This window comes from Oncorhynchus mykiss, chromosome 32 (genome assembly GCF_013265735.2).
Source record: "Oncorhynchus mykiss isolate Arlee chromosome 32, USDA_OmykA_1.1, whole genome shotgun sequence".
Lineage (NCBI taxonomy): Eukaryota > Metazoa > Chordata > Actinopteri > Salmoniformes > Salmonidae > Oncorhynchus > Oncorhynchus mykiss.
Window position 1 is genome coordinate 19,379,326 of NC_050572.1, and position 16,448 is coordinate 19,395,773.

Here is a 16,448-nt window from a genome sequence, read left to right on the forward strand (position 1 = left end):
GGCCAGGTCATCTGATGAAGCACTCCATTCTCCTTGGTCAAATAGCCCTTACACAGCCTGGAGGTGTGTTAGGTCATTGTCCTGTTGAAAAACAAATGATAGTCCCACTAAGCGCAAATCAGATGGGATGGTATATCGCTGCAGAATGCTGTGGTAGCAATGCTGGTTAAGTGTGCCTTGAATTCTAAATAAATCCGACTGTCACCAGCAAAGCACCATCACCTCCATGCTTCACGGTGGGAACCACACTTGCGGAGACCATCCGTTCCCACTCTGCTTCTCACAAAGACACAGCGGATGGAACTAAAGTCCAAATTTGAGATTTCCACCGGTCTAATGTCCGTTGCTTGTGTTTCTTGGCCCAAGCAAGCCTCTTCTTATTGGTGTGGTTTCTTTGCAGAATTTCTTTAACTTTTAATCATGCACACGTGTTAATTGAAATGCATTCCAGGTGACTACTTCATGAAGCTGGTTAAGAGAATGCCAAGTGTGCAAAGCTGTCAAGGCACTTTGAAGAATCTCATAACATAATTCAAATATAGTAACACTTTTTGGGTTACTACGTTATTCCATAGCTTTGATGTCTTCACCATTATTCAACAATGTAGAAAATAGTATAAATAAAAACCCTGAAATGAATAGGTGTCCAAACTTTTGACTGGTACTGTACACCTATCGATATGCTGTTTGTCATGCCTTTGAGTATTAAGTTGTATTTCATGTGGCTGCAGTAATAACCAGTCAAGTGTTCGGGTGAATTATACCTTTTTTAATCTGTTTGCACAAAAATGCATGGTGTTTTCCAAGAAATTAGTGCTCTTTGAATGTATCTGCTAAAGAAACACAGTCCTCAAAATAAGTTGGGTGTTTTATTTGCCAATATTGACATCCCATTAAAAATAAATGGTGATCCAAACAGTAAACACAGTATGCATTTATATTTGCACTTCAATGAACCTTTGTCACTCATATACTTAAACCGTCATCTAGTTTAGCCCACTCAACCCTTCATGGTTTCAATGACATGCTTTTCTTCAGCAAATATCCTACTCGTGCCTGACATCTCTATATGAGCCACAAACCAAATCGAGCCTGTATTTCACTTGTTTTACTTACTCCAAAGTGTTTAGTATTTTAATTATTCTATTGTCATGTGTTGTAGGAAATAAATATTGCGTGACTTGTTTGTTTTTTGTACATGTTATTTTCATTCAGGACAGTTGTACGAAATAATGCTTCTATCCTCACATTCCATTTTAATTTACAATGGGCAGGTAATAGGTATTTTTAAAGCCTCCCCTCAACCAAATTTGTGACATTTTGATAAATATTGTAATTCAACTTCAGATCTGTAATCTATTAAATCCCATCTAGCGTGACAGATTGGCTAAGTAGGTGAGGGCAGGTTGCTTTCCATGCGGCTCCTATCACTTGGGAGACTGTTCCAGAACATGGCATGTGTTTTGTTATGTTTCTTTCATGTTCTCTGTGCTAAGAGTTTTGTAACATTAGATACAGTACTCAACTGCTGTCACTCCACAAGTTAAATAAAATCCTGCCTGTGGAACTGGAACCTGGCTATTTGTTTTCTTGTATGTAATAACCATGAGCTTACACTGACCAGTGCTTGTTAATGATACATTTGTTGCACAATCATTGAGGGTTTACTCAGAATTACAAAATGTTTATTGTGCAGAGAAAACAATCACATGGTTCTAAAATACTTCAAAGCAAAAACATTAAAACAAATGTAGACTATCTGCAAATAAAATTCACATCTGGAATGGGGGAGGAGAATCGATTCAGCTGCCTTACTGCTGCAAAGAAACGTGTCGATTAGCTACAAGAACTGCAACAGATATTGTACTTTGACTGATCTTGCTCATTCTTTGAGATGCATACGAGACAGTGTTTGCATTCCAACTGGCACCCTATATAAGTGCACTACTTTTGCTCTATGGGCCTTGGTCAAAAGTAGTGCACTATAAAAGGAATAGGGTGCCATTAGGGAGAAACCCAGTCTGAGCTGTAGTCCTACATGACAACTGGCATGGACATTATTTGTACTCACCTTTGCTTTGTTCTGTACGGGTAGATAAAGTTTGAACTCTGCAGGGAGCTCATCTTCCGAGTACAGTCTGTCAGAGAAGTACACTCTCCGTATGCGGCAGTTTGCATGGATCTAGAACAAAAACACAGGCAAGGTATTGCAATATCTAATCTTGTCCAGAACATACCCTTACTAATATTTTAAAGCATGGGAGAGAGAACTCAAAATACATTAAAATGACTAACACCAAATAGAAACATTGTAGAAATGATAATGGACCTACATTTCTACCATTTGACTATCAAGCTCATTAACAATCACCAAAATCAGTTTGACACCCCATTTTTAAAGTGTGTATTAGAGTAACAATGAGTTCAGTATCTTATTATTCCTCCACACACATTTGATGTAAGAGCTAGCCTGGTCCCAGATCTGTGTGTGCTGTCTCGCCAACTCCTATGGTCACCAAACTTGCCATGGCAATGACCATAAGAGTCGGCAAGGAAGCACAAAGATCTAGGACCAGACTAGGTAAGAGATCCGTATATTGCATCTTGGACCATGACCCTACCCTGGTCCATGAGCCTTTCTGACTGACCTGTACGCGGAGTGTCTCGATGTAGTTGGTGCCGTAGGCCCGCCGTGTGAAGTCAGACAGGTTAAACTGGATCTGGTTCCAGCCGTCGTCCAGCCTCATAGGCATGGTACAGATGAAGGGCTTCACCCGAGTGGTGCTCTGGTAGTTACTGGCCCGGAACCGCCGCCTCACATTCTTGTCATCCAGCACCTGGGATTGTATTAAAACTTTCAGGTTTCAAACAATTAAGTATATGTTTTCAAAATGAATACTGCCTCCAGCTCCTTGCAAAGTGGTGTGTGATGCATGAAGCCTGCCTTCCATTGCCATTTGATGCTGCATTCAAAACAACTGGGAACTCTGAAATATCCAGGAGAGCTCAGAATGGGAAAAATTGTTTTAAAACGGTCATCTAACTCGGAATTCCAACTCAGGAACTTGGGCCTAGAGCACCGACTTTCCGACCTGAAGATCACTGACATCATTATTTGAACTCATATTTTCATAGAACTCATAGTTCCCAGGTGTCTTGAAAGCACCACAAGATGCTTCAGCAGTAGCTCTTGCAATATCTGACATATTTTCCACTCAAAGGCGCTATACCTGTATGCTGTAAGCGTGTGATAAATAAGATACATACAAATATACTGTACACACCCGCCAATTTAACTCCACAGAATTATGCAAATTAATCTATAGATTGATAAGCATGACCAGTCAAATGTATTTATATCGACTGGTATTTAAATCAATGAATAAGCTAAAAAAAATGATTATTTTGCAATGGGATTTTTTCTTATTCTCCTGGACAATTGACCAGCAGCGAATTTTATTTATCGCTTTTCAACAAAAAATAGCATCGGACAAAAGTAGTCTATTACCGGCTAACGGAAACCTACGAGGACTTGATTAAAATAATTATAATACAGTAAAGCACAGCTTTCATGATTGTACAGATGCAATGGCTCTGATTGTTGACTTGGATGATAACCTACCTGGACTTCAAATGTGAAATACTTCTTCAAATTCTTAATGATCATAACTAAGAACGGGAGTTTGATGCCAAGTGTCTTCTTTGGGTCTGCCGGACAAGTGATGTAGGTTGTGCTGTTGAATTTAAGGACACATGGTTGGATGTAGTTGACTGAAGAAGAGATGCACAAACAGCAGACCTGCCAGAACGGGCTATGAAGATGGAACAAGCTTACCTGACATTTGTTCCCTCCACTTCAAGCACCAGCGACTGAATGTCGTTGTCTGTAATCCGCTTTATGTGGCCGTTCCTGACCTGTAACAGCACAAGCAACCGTTTGTAATGGGTTAGCTAGCTTGTACTAGCTAACGTTACTACTTTTAAGAAATGCGTGTGAGTATTAAATGTGAAACCAGGAAGATAAGGCAAGCTGGAGAACTAATGGATATCTAACCAAGCTAATAAACCAAAGTTAGTTAGCTTGCTAGCTAAGCCTTGATTAAGACAGTACAATGACAATACTATAACATCGCTGTCAAATTTGAGCTAACACAATATGCCCTAGTGCTAACTAAACACAGGGCAGTTTGAGGAACACAAAACCAGCTAACGTTAGCAAACTAGCTTCTAGGTTTCTATTGCCATTGTCATGAGTAAGCTGGTTAGTTAGATGGCTAACGTTAGTTGCTTGCTCCCTGGAGCTTAGCACCATACCAAGCCCTGCTCTTTAGCTACCTAGCTAGCAAGCCGATGTCAAACTTGCTAGTTAGCAAGCTAATTTATGCGTAGGCTTGTGTAAGTCGCTGCTTACCTTTTTATCCCATATCTGAAGAGGTTTGCTCCCAATGCTATACAAGATAGATAGGAATCCACTTTGAAAGGTGTTTTTAAACATTTGCGCGTTTATAACACCGTCGCATCCACATCTGTTGTTACTTGTAACGTTACTTTAGTTTACTTGATTGATCTTTTGTCTCAACTTCAAGTTCCGTGTGGCACAAAATAATGGTCATTAGTTCCTCCTAGCCGAACGACAAAAAAAGGAACGTCAGAAACCCCTAAATGTTACTGGTAATAAAGTATGCCGTCCAGCCCCACTGTCTATCTCCAGCAATATGAACAATGCCCTTGATCGCTGTCTCCCCTTCTGCTATTTTTGAGTTGCTATGAAACGCAACGCGTTTCACGTAGGACTTAATTGTTGACGCATATCAGTTACCATGGTAACACAAAGCTTTGACGTGGATAGCTGATGATGATCTGCAACATTGTAACATTATAATATAGCTCAATGACTGTAACTAACATCATGCCAATTTCTACAAAGATTATTGCAACATTGTAACACTGTGTCACCCCCCCCCCAAAAAAAAAAATCTTGCTAACCTCTGAATAAACAATGCTTATTGTGTTTTTTATTAGCCATGAAATAAAACAAATTATGTATTATTCTAATCACAGATGAAGGCTAAGTATGTGTTCTACAATCACAAACACACACAGACAGACACAGGATGATGAGATGGAGGAGGAACAGTAAACTACCTAAATTAGTTTACTAAAGCGCGTAGGCCTATCAGAGCTCTATGGTCATTATCATCATGTTTAGCCTACAAAATAGAGGGAAAAGTGGGGGTCTTGGCTAGTCTACAGACGAATCCAAGGTAACAAGAGCACAAAGGCGGAGTTATAAAAGTTTAACTAGTGGTGGATAGGGGCGGTGGATTTTCCCATGTTGGAGTTAACGGAATGCTGGTTATTCTACCTCATACAAAGACGGGGAAACTTGAAGCACCAATTCTACAATCAGAATGCTACTTTTGAATTACACCTGCCACGAGGACATAGCTTTTAGCCACGCGCAATAAGAAACAACTATATTCTCATTAGATGTACTAGTGTAAATTGTGCATTTAAAAAACGAATGGTAGCCTATGTGAAAGATGTCTGAGACATCTTCAGTCAACTCTGGGTCCAGCCAGCGACTCTTGCAGCTGTCTCTGAAGGGTGAATGGATTGCGCTCGAGCAGACAATCAAAGGGTTGGACAAGGGAGACCCAGAACTAACCGTGATCGATGAGGTAAAATGGTTGTGGTTGTTTTTTAATCTAAACTGTTTTTTTTTACCGGTTTATTATCATGATGTGCATTAGTATGATATGTAATGAAGGGTGGGACTTCAGTAAAGTCAATGAATACATCAAATTAGCTTAATGTTAATCAGATATATGTGGGCTATTAATATATATATATATACATTTATAGCCTACACATATTTGTGGGCTATAAATAAAGATATGATTATTAGTATCTTAAAACCAGCATAATTTGCCAACATAATTTTGGGGGGGGAAAGAATATATGCAACATTTTTATTTCAAGCATATCAAATAATTTATTACAATTATGAAATGTTGGTGGATAGCTATTTGATACTATTTAGTCAGCTAATGAGATAGATATGGTTGATTCTTCTCTCTTCCAGGAGTCTGGCTTGAGTCTCCTGATGATTGCAGTGAGGGAGAACCGCCTGTCTGCAGTAGACAGACTACTGGAGTTAGGAGGCAGCCCTAGTGAAAGGACAAAGGTAAGAAATTACTCAAACTGGAAAGTGTTAATGAGGATGATGATGATGATGGACTGATCCAAGAGCAGCAGTCGGATTGTTTCCGACGATGATGCACTGATCCAAGGGCAGCAATCCGACTGCTGTACGCATATACCGTAACACCTTGATAAACTCATTGTAAAATTACATTGCAGGATGACTACAAAGTCTATTTTCAGGCTACATATTAAGAAACAACTATGTAAGTATGCACCACTATTCTCATTCTAACTGGACACGAGAGTAGTGCAGAGGACTTGTGGGTAATAGGGGTAGATCATAGGAATAGAATTGGTGGTGTTGCTATTAGAACTCTATCTGTGGGGTAGATCAGGGTTGCTTCTGAGGTAAAGGTTGTTGGCAGAGGAGTGGGCGTACTGGCGGCACTGACCTTTACAGTAGAGACACTCACTAGGCATCTCTTCTGGGTCCTATTCTATTGCGTTTATGACCCAGCTGGGCACAGCGAGTCACAATCAAAACAACACAATGATGAGAATGACAAAACAATAATTCGGTGTGCTGTATCTCCTCATGAATAGCCAAACTTTTGGAAAATTACATTTTTTCACACATTTTATTTTTGTGGTGCAACAGGGATAGTAGGAACCTCCAGAATGTGTGATATAATATCTGAAGCCTCCCTTATTAAATGGATAACGCACCCTGCCATAAAGTGGTGACATAACTAGACAGACTAATCATTTCAGTAGGTGTTTTTCTCCCCATGTTCACTATAAAATAAATGATGTCACATGTGTACAGCAGCTGTGATAGGCAGTAAAAATCTATGAAATCTTGAGCATTGAAGCAGATTGAGCACAAAAGCAGTTGAATATCTAAAAATACTGTAGGCCTACTGACAGTGGGAATTGTTCCTTTATTGAGTGAAACATTTTAAAGCTTGTTTAGGAAAGTAGACTGCCCTTCCCACAGCGTCCACATACAATACTGCTTTATATGGCAATATTAACTCTTTGGAATTGGGATTATGTGGGCTACACACTTTTGTTGTTTATCTAAAGCTTTTATTTTAAGCATCCTGTTGACTTTTTCCCATAGATATAATTGGTTTTTCTGCTGATTACTTAGCCTGATTACAGATTTGTCTGCTGTCTTGACCACTCCTATGGTAAACAGCATAGACAGATTTGGGATCAGGCTGAGTAATCAGCAGAAAAACACTTTTTTTCTAGTGGGATAAAGTATACATGATGATTTTATCAGGTTGTTTTTTTTTTTAAAGAGCATTTTGTTCGTCCTGTCTTGCCAACTCCTATGGTAAACAGCATAGACAGATCTGGGATCAGGCTGAGTAATCAGCAGAAAAACACATTCTTTCTTGTGGGAAAAAGTAAACAAACATGATGCTTTTATTAGGTTATTTGTTTTTTTTAAAAGAGCATTTTGTTTATCCTCTTGCCGACTCCTGTGGTAAATAGCACAGACAGATCTGGGATCAGGCTAAGACTGACGAGGTCTAACAAATTCTCCCCTCAATAAACTTAGTCAATCAGGATCTGCAAGTGTTTCATTGTTGGCCATTCATTGTGTTTAGCCTGATTGCAGACTTCAGGGTTACTCATTTGCTATGCCAGGCTGCCAGAGGCAGTAGCCATGACTTTAACCAGCCATAAGAGATAATCAAAGGCTCTTTTATAGACCTTTGCTGCCCAGATGGCTGACAGAGCAAGAAATAATTAGCTGTAGCTTACCATAGGGAAAAATCGGATATTATGAATCATTATAAAGGTTTACTGTATGCATCATAGTCTCCATTGTAAAATCCCGGGCATGTTTCTATTTAGTATGAGCTCAAGTGTTGTATTTTCCGATAAATTTGCTCCCGGGTTTAGTTCAGTTCATTTCATATTTTAATTTGATGTGTTATAGTTTATGATTGTAGTCTATTGTTGCTGTTCTGCCCTAATGTTTCCACTTCAGCTCAAACCTAAAATCTATGAAAACCCTTACTGACTTATGACTTATGGGGGAATTTAATGATGTGCAAATGCAATCTCTCCACTCCATGCACAAAACCCCCAGAAGTCTGGATTAAGCCTGTAGCAATTTATTTTCATTGTATCTAGTGAAGCCATTTATCATTGGTAGTTATATTGGTAGATATATTGGTAGACATATTGGTAGATATATTGATAGACATATTGGTAGATATATTGGTAGATATAGTGATAGATATAGTGATAGATATATTGGTAGATATAGTGATAGATATATTGGTAGATATAGTGATAGATATAGTGATAGATATAGTGATAGATATAGTGATAGACATATTGGTAGATATATTGATAGATATAGTGATAGATATATTGGTAGATATAGTGATAGATATAGTGATAGATATAGTGATAGATATAGTGATAGATATATTGGTAGATATAGTGATAGACATATTGGTAGATATATTGATAGATATAGTGATAGATATAGTGATAGATATAGTGATAGATATATTGGTAGATATAGTGATAGATATAGTGATAGATATATTGGTAGATATAGTGATAGACATATTGGTAGATATATTGATAGATATAGTGATAGATATAGTGATAGACATATTGGTAGATATATTGGTAGATATAGTGATAGATATAGTGATAGATATAGTGATAGATATAGTGATAGACATATTGGTAGATATATTGATAGACATATTGGTAGATATAGTGATAGATATAGTGATAGACATATTGGTAGATATATTGATAGATATATTGATAGATATAGTGATAGATATAGTGATAGATATAGTGATAGACATATTGGTAGATATATTGATAGATATATTGATAGATATAGTGATAGATATAGTGATAGATATAGTGATAGACATATTGGTAGATATATTGGTAGATATAGTGATAGATATAGTGATAGATATAGTGATAGATATAGTGATAGACATATTGGTAGATATATTGATAGATATATTGATAGATATAGTGATAGATATAGTGATAGATATAGTGATAGACATATTGGTAGATATAGTGATAGATATAGTGATAGATATAGTGATAGACATATTGGTAGATATATTGGTAGATATAGTGATAGATATAGTGATAGATATAGTGATAGACATATTGGTAGATATAGTGATAGATATATTGGTAGATATAGTGATAGATATATTGGTAGATATAGTGATAGATATATTGGTAGATATAGTGATAGATATATTGGTAGATATATTGGTAGATATAGTGATAGATATAGTGATAGACATATTGGTAGATATAGTGATAGATATATTGGTAGATATATTGGTAGACATATTCTGCAATTGGAATGCAATACATTACTATCATTCTCACTTTGCACAGTAGGCCTAGTCTGCAGCCAGCATGGTTAGGCCAAAACAAAGATCACATTTTCTGTAGGACTGCAGGATTACTTTTATGCAACTTATTTTTGTTGATTTTTAACTTTTTAAAAATGCTTAATATCTTGGCATAATGTATTTGGCAATGTAGCCCAAAACGTTGATTGTCCAAATAGCATCTGAGTCTAATATTTGCACAATTGACTCATTATTTATTTACCCATCTTGACATCTTGACCAGAGCACCATGTTATCTTAATTTGAACAGTTTCACACAGCAGGAAAATAATCCTGCAGCAACAGGAAATGTAAATTATTGATTATAATTAATTGACATTTTTGTAGGGGTTGATACATTTTTAGATAGGATAAATCAATTCTGACTTTTTAAACTGGAAATTACAAACTTTAGAAACATTTTTAAGCCTTGAATACACTACAATTTGCATTACCTTCTGCTCTCTGTGACAACATAGTGATCAAATTAAGATAGTACATCTGTAAGCAGAGACTTAATAAATGGTTTGTCCTAGTCAGTCCAGTAAACACTGTGTGTGCTGAGACATTAATCCCTTGTCCCTTGCAGTAGTGTGTGCAGATGTGCACAGCCCACAGCCCTGTCTGGAACGATTTAGAGCCGTTTGTCTGAGGCCAGAGAGCCAGAAAGCCAGAGAGCCAGAGAGCCAGAGAGCCAGAGCCGAGAACGTCTGATCTGAGAGGGTTTCTCTCTGGGTTTGGCATTCTCATCCCGTTGGGGTGGCAGAATGTAACGTCTGACCATGCCAACGTGTGTGTGTGTGTGTGTGTGTGTGTGTGTGTGTGTGTGTGTGTGTGCGTGCGTGCGTGTGTGTGTGTGTGTGTGTCTGAACATGCCAGCGTGTTCCCGCGTTGCGGTGCTTCTGGAATACTGTGTAGCCAATGGATGAGGAGGAAGCCAGAGCGGTTATTAGCAGAGAGAGAGAGAGAGAGAGAGACGGACTACTTGTGTCAGTCAGAATACGTAGACTCCCACAGTTCACTTTTTACAGTCTCTGTGTCACTTCCTAAAATCTTAGTTTTTATCCTGTCATTTTCTAGCCATTATTTTTGTCAGTTCAAATATAGTTCTTATTAATTATTGAGTCTTTCTGTCCTTTATATAGAACATTTAGCTTCTCACCATTGCACTGGTGTGTAACAAAGAATTGACTCTATATGAATTATGGCACTGGTAGAAAATCAGTCATGCTGTCCATTTACTCCACACTGTTTGACAAGTTGTGTGTTTCCAAACATACTTTAATACTTTACTAAGCTTGCTACAATATGTATTTTTCTTATGTGTAGCCAAGCAGTATTTTTACTGGGTCTCTTCAGTTAGAGAGAGGATGCATTTTGTAGATCATCATACATACACTCTTAGAAGAAATGGGGCCATCTAGAACCGAAAAGGGTTCTTTGGTTGTCCCCATTGGAGAACCCTTTGAAGAACCCCTTTTGGTTCCGGGTAAAACCCTTTTGGGTTCCATGTAGAACCCTTTGCACAGAGGGTTTACATGGAACCAAAAAGAGTTCTACCTAGAACCAAAAAGGGTTCTACCTGGAACCAAAAAGGGTTCTACCTAGAACCAAAAAGGGTTCTACCTGGAACCAAAAAGGGTTATCCTATGGGGACAGCTGCAGGACCCTTTTGGAATATTTTTTTGTAAGAGTGTAAGAGTGTACACAGCTTTCACACTGCTTCTCCTCTCCTTATTTTTGTTGGCATTGCCTCATTGGAGTCCTTTCCAACTCTGTAATTGTTGCACCCCAACAGAGCACTTCCATTTCAGATTTGGACAGAAGTAAAAAATGTGATAAGAAAAAAAAAATGATGGGTGGCTTGTGAAATATCTCATGGCCGGGTTGCAGACTGTCCTAAGGATTTTCTCTGTGGTGTGCCTCAATGTGAGGTTACAGACGTTATACATTACTCCACAAAGCAGCATGGGTAAAAAATGCTTCCCTCGTAGAAAAACTGTAATCCCAGACTGATGGATTGGTGGCTGCAACCACATCTGCACTCGTTTGAGCAACTCTGAATCACATTATAGACTGATCATCATACTTCAATCATACATTAAGTCAGACTGCACAATGGAAGGATAATATTTACTGAGACCTGGCAGGATCTTAAATACAGTGCAATTTGTAAATTAGGGTGGTGTGTGTGTGTGCACAGTCTGAGCTAATCATCAATCTGCAATAATGATATTATGTTCGGCCAGAATTGACTATGTAGTCTCTCTGTTTGTGTCCTATAGGATGGCAGGACTGCATTGCATGTAGCTGCAGCACACTCCAAGGAAGACATTGTGAAGCTCCTGGCCAGAAAGGCAGATCCTGACTCACTAGGAGGGGTAGGTTGTCTCTAGCCCCAGTGTAAGCCTCTTTGTATTCTTTATTCTACATTCTATATTGAATACATTTTATTTTATTCTATTCTATTCCTTTCTCCATCTCACCCTTCTACCTTTACCTCCAAACCTATTCCCCAGACGTTGTGCTGAGGACAGCCCAGGGAGGATAGCATTCCTAAACAGGCCTGTGGTTTGGCTTATTTGGCCCTCTTCTCTCCTCAGTGGTAACTGAAAACTGCTATTATTTGTGTGAGTTTTGGCCGAGCTGACCTGTTATGACATCCAGAGTCTGTGTGACGGACAGGAACCACTATGGGCTTAGAGGACACAAATGACAGCCTGGTACCTTCAATAGGATCAAACTGTCTAATGGGGTTTTGATGACTAATCTATCAGGTGGTTTCTTATAGCAATGTCTGCCCATGCAAACATCTGCAGGCATTCATATTTTCTGTTAAGCAGAGGCCCAACTCAGCCAACACTATAGAGCATGAAAATATGATTTTACATAAAGTGATCTACTTGTGAATTATTTGGCTAAGAGAGAGAGTAAGAGAGACAGAGAGGGAGAGAGAAAGTTAGTGTGAGAGAGTGAGAGGGAGCGAGAGAGAAAGAGAGAGAGAGAGAGAAAGGGAGAGAGTGGGAGAAAGTGAGAGGGAGAGAGAGAAAAAGAAAGAAAGAGAGAAATGTGCTTGTGGTAATCTCCAGAGGAAGAAAATAGCCATGGTTGTTATTGGCTCACATCCATCGTGCAGACCCATGTTCCCAAGGATGCTGACAATCCTGGACTCTCTAAGGAAAGTAGTGGCGGGAAAAGTGCCGTCAAAATAATCAGCTGTTTCCCATACAGACAAGAATACAGAAACTGTGAACCAAACTGAATGATCCCCCAGTGTGATCAAAAATAATGCCAAGATGATGATGTTTGGATAAATAATTAATCAAGTGGACAAAATGTGTTGGACTCAGACGCATCTTTGACATGGATTTTGGCTACATCACCAAAACATATTCCTAACCATATCGCAGGTTGACGTTTATTGTCATGCGTCTTGCCTTGGAGGCAGACCTGAGCAAATTCCACTAGATGGGGTAGCTGCAAAGTCAAACTTGGCTAGATTGTAAAAAGTCATGAAAACAAAAATGGGCCTTTTGGTCTTAATTTAAGGTTAGGGTTAGGCATTATGGTTAGCAGTGTGGTTAAGGTTAGGGTTAAGGTTAGGGTTAGGTTTAAAATCAGATTTTATGACTTTGTGGCTGTGCCAGCTAGTGACCACTCTGTAGTGCTCCCTCCAGAACAAGAAAACGCTAACCTGCAACCATATCCCTCATTCTGTCCTCTTTTCTTCATTATACCAGCCCAAGGACCAGCTGCCTCTCCACTTTGCTGCCTCCCGAGCCACCCCATCCCTCGGTACCATTCAGACACTGCTCAAATTCTCCAGCAAAGAGGCCCGGCTCGTACCAGACAAGGTAGGGTATCTGCCACATGATACCGCAGCGGGACCCTCTCCCTCTCATCCATCACTTCTCACCTCATCCGCCAATCAAATGTATTACTGTGTGGTCTCGAATGACTGGAATAACCAACTGTGCTGTATATATAAGCTAAGCACAGGCTGTCTGTCCCAAGTGGCACTCTATTCCCTATATAGGGCACTACTTTTGACCAGAGCTCTATGGGCCCTGCCTATGGCCCATGGTCAAAAGCAGTGCGCTATATAGGGAATAGGGTGCCATTTCAGATGCACCCACTGACTTTCACAGTATATTATCTTTACCCTGAGGAGATTTTCTGGCTCTTGACTGCTCTGGGTTGCAGCTCACAGACAGTCATTGTTTCCATCTCTTTGTGTCTGTGTCCAGGATGGCTGCATTCCACTGCTCTTAGCCGTCGAAGCCGGGAATGTTGGAATCGTTAGGGAGCTCCTTGGAACTCTATCTGAGCCTCAGCTTAGGGCTCAGAAAACAGTAAGAGCCAACTAAGGTGTCTGGGGTTACATGGTTTCATTTAGGAATAAGAACTATACTGTAAATATAGCATTCATAATAATAGCTACCTAATGTTTATTGACACATTACATTAAAGGGTAAGGGTTTCAAATGGATAGGATATTTGTGTAGGTAAAATGAATGGACAGTTACATAATCCAAATTCATTTGATATTGGGTTAAGCATTGGCCCAATATAAGCATTGGCCCAAAATGTACAACTTATCGTGTAATTTACAACCAATCAAAGTACAGAAGTGCGTTGGGTACACCCAAGCAACTATAGCCCTATGTCACATAACACCAGTCTAGTATGTATAACATTATGTCACATAACACCAGTCTAGCATGTATAACATTATGTCACATAACACCAGTCTAGCATGTATAACATTATGTCACATAACACCAGTCTAGTATGTATAACATTATGTCACATACTGTAACACCAGTCTAGCATGTATAACATTATGTCACATAACACCAGTCTAGCATGTATAACATTATGTCACATAACACCAGTCTAGCATGTATAACATTATGTCACATAACACCAGTCTAGTATGTATAACATTATGTCACATACTGTAACACCAGTCTAGTATGTATAACATTATGTCACATTACACCAGCCTAGAATGTATAACATTATGTCACATAACACCATTCTAGTATGTATAACATTAAGTCACATAACACCAGTCTAGTATGTATAACATTATGTCACATAACACCAGTCTAGTATGTATAACATTATGTCACATAACACCAGTCTAGTATGTATAACATTATGTCACATAACACCAGTCTAGTATGTATAACATTATGTCACATAACACCAGTCTAGTATGTATTACATTATGTCACATAACACCAGTCTAGTATGTATAACATTATGTCACATAACACCAGTCTAGTATGTATAACATTATGTCACATAACACCAGTCTAGTATGTATAACATTATGTCACATAACACCAGTCTAGTATGTATAACACTATGTCACATAACACCAGTCTAGTATGTATTACATTATGTCACATAACACCAGTCTAGTATGTATAACATTATGTCACATAACACCAGTCTAGTATGTATAACATTATGTCACATAACACCAGTCTAGTATGTATTACATTATGTCACATAACACCAGTCTAGTATGTATAACACTATGTCACATAACACCAGTCTAGTATGTATTACATTATGTCACATAACACCAGTCTAGTATGTATTACATTATGTCACATAACACCAGTCTAGTATGTATTACATTATGTCACATAACACCAGTCTAGTATGTATAACATTATGTCACATAACATCAGTCTAGTATGTATAACATTATGTCACATAACACCAGTCTAGTATGTATTACATTATGTCACATAACACCAGTCTAGTATGTATAACATTATGTCACATAACACCAGTCTAGTATGTATAACATTATGTCACACAACACCAGTCTAGTATGTATTACATTATGTCACATAACACCAGTCTAGTATGTATTACATTATGTCACATAACACCAGTCTAGTATGTATTACATTATGTTAAATGACACCAGTCTTTTGATTCCCTCCCTCCCTTCATGCTCTAATGGCACTATTAAAGTACTCTCTGTGACATATTAAACCATGACTTAGTAATACAGCCCAAAGTAGAAACATGTTTTCAATTGTGGCTAGCCCTGTAAGTCATGGTGAAAATGGGATAATAGGTTAACCGAGCACTTACAGAAAAAGAGCCCAGTTTTAAAGGAAAATCTGTTCAAATCTCCCAAACCACTTTATCAGGGTGTTTAATATGTTTTTAGTGTTTTTCAGTTTTTTATCATTTCTTGTTTGGTTGATTTACTGACCTGTGTGTCTTCTGGGGATTGTGTTCTGGGCTCCACCTCCAGGGGTTTACAGGCTTGATCTGGCCTTTCTATTTACATGTGGTGTTTATGACACAACTCACAATGACTGTAATGTAATTATGTTCACTATTAAAATCGATTTTTTTACACGTTACATATGGCAGCAACCTGATGGCCTGGGAGAGAGGGAACATTGTGAAAGAGTAGATCTGGCTGACCATTTCTCTTTGAAACTGAGGATATAGTGGCCATTGTGTCCACATCGATAGGTAGCCTGGTCCCAGAACTCTTTGTGCTGTATTGCCAACTCCTATATTCTTTGCCATGACAACAACTGTAGTAGTTGGCAATACAGCACAAAGAGATCTGGGACCAGGCTACTGTGTAGAAACATAGCAACATAGTGAGTCTATGCAACATGATGCGTTTGATACTGTACTTCAGGTTAGTGGAGATGCAGCTCTCCATGTCTGCTGCCGAAAGACGGACCTGGAGATGGCCAAAGTCCTCATTGAGAACGGGGCCAATGTAGACATCCAAAATGTGAGTAGGCAGTGTATTAGTTTCCCCTTGCAAACAGGGAGACAAGACTGTCACAGGCATGAGTAATCAAACGTAATATACTGTTCTCTGCACTGCATTCTGTT

The 16,448-nt window shown here is 38.7% G+C and overlaps 2 protein-coding genes across 3 annotated transcripts in view; one reads left to right on the forward strand and one right to left on the reverse strand.

Moving 5' to 3' along the window:
• Positions 1-855: 855 nt before the first annotated feature.
• On the reverse strand, positions 856-4,782 carry LOC110488053 (cilia- and flagella-associated protein 20). 2 transcript variants are annotated; one of them, XM_021560029.2, is made up of 6 exons: positions 4,412-4,782; positions 3,836-3,915; positions 3,623-3,734; positions 2,649-2,837; positions 2,072-2,182; positions 856-1,814 (listed from the first exon to the last, which is right to left on the reverse strand). In XM_021560029.2, exons 1-6 carry the CDS (start codon positions 4,493-4,495, stop codon positions 1,812-1,814), a joined length of 579 nt encoding a protein of 192 aa, XP_021415704.1. In that variant the 5' UTR covers positions 4,496-4,782; the 3' UTR covers positions 856-1,811. The 2 variants fall into 2 exon arrangements, with proteins under 2 accessions (XP_021415704.1, XP_021415703.1); XM_021560028.2 differs by having other exon boundaries at positions 856-1,817.
• A 476-nt stretch (positions 4,783-5,258) lies between these two features.
• trpn1 (transient receptor potential cation channel, subfamily N, member 1) overlaps positions 5,259-16,448 on the forward strand; it is a 44,934-nt gene continuing 33,744 nt past the window's right edge. The window contains exons 1-6 of the mRNA XM_036971445.1: positions 5,259-5,681; positions 6,086-6,187; positions 11,843-11,938; positions 13,298-13,411; positions 13,805-13,909; positions 16,246-16,344. Of these exons, the coding sequence (XP_036827340.1) occupies positions 5,544-5,681; positions 6,086-6,187; positions 11,843-11,938; positions 13,298-13,411; positions 13,805-13,909; positions 16,246-16,344 (654 nt within the window). The 5' untranslated portion in view covers positions 5,259-5,543. The remainder of the gene's footprint in view (positions 5,682-6,085; positions 6,188-11,842; positions 11,939-13,297; positions 13,412-13,804; positions 13,910-16,245; positions 16,345-16,448) is intronic.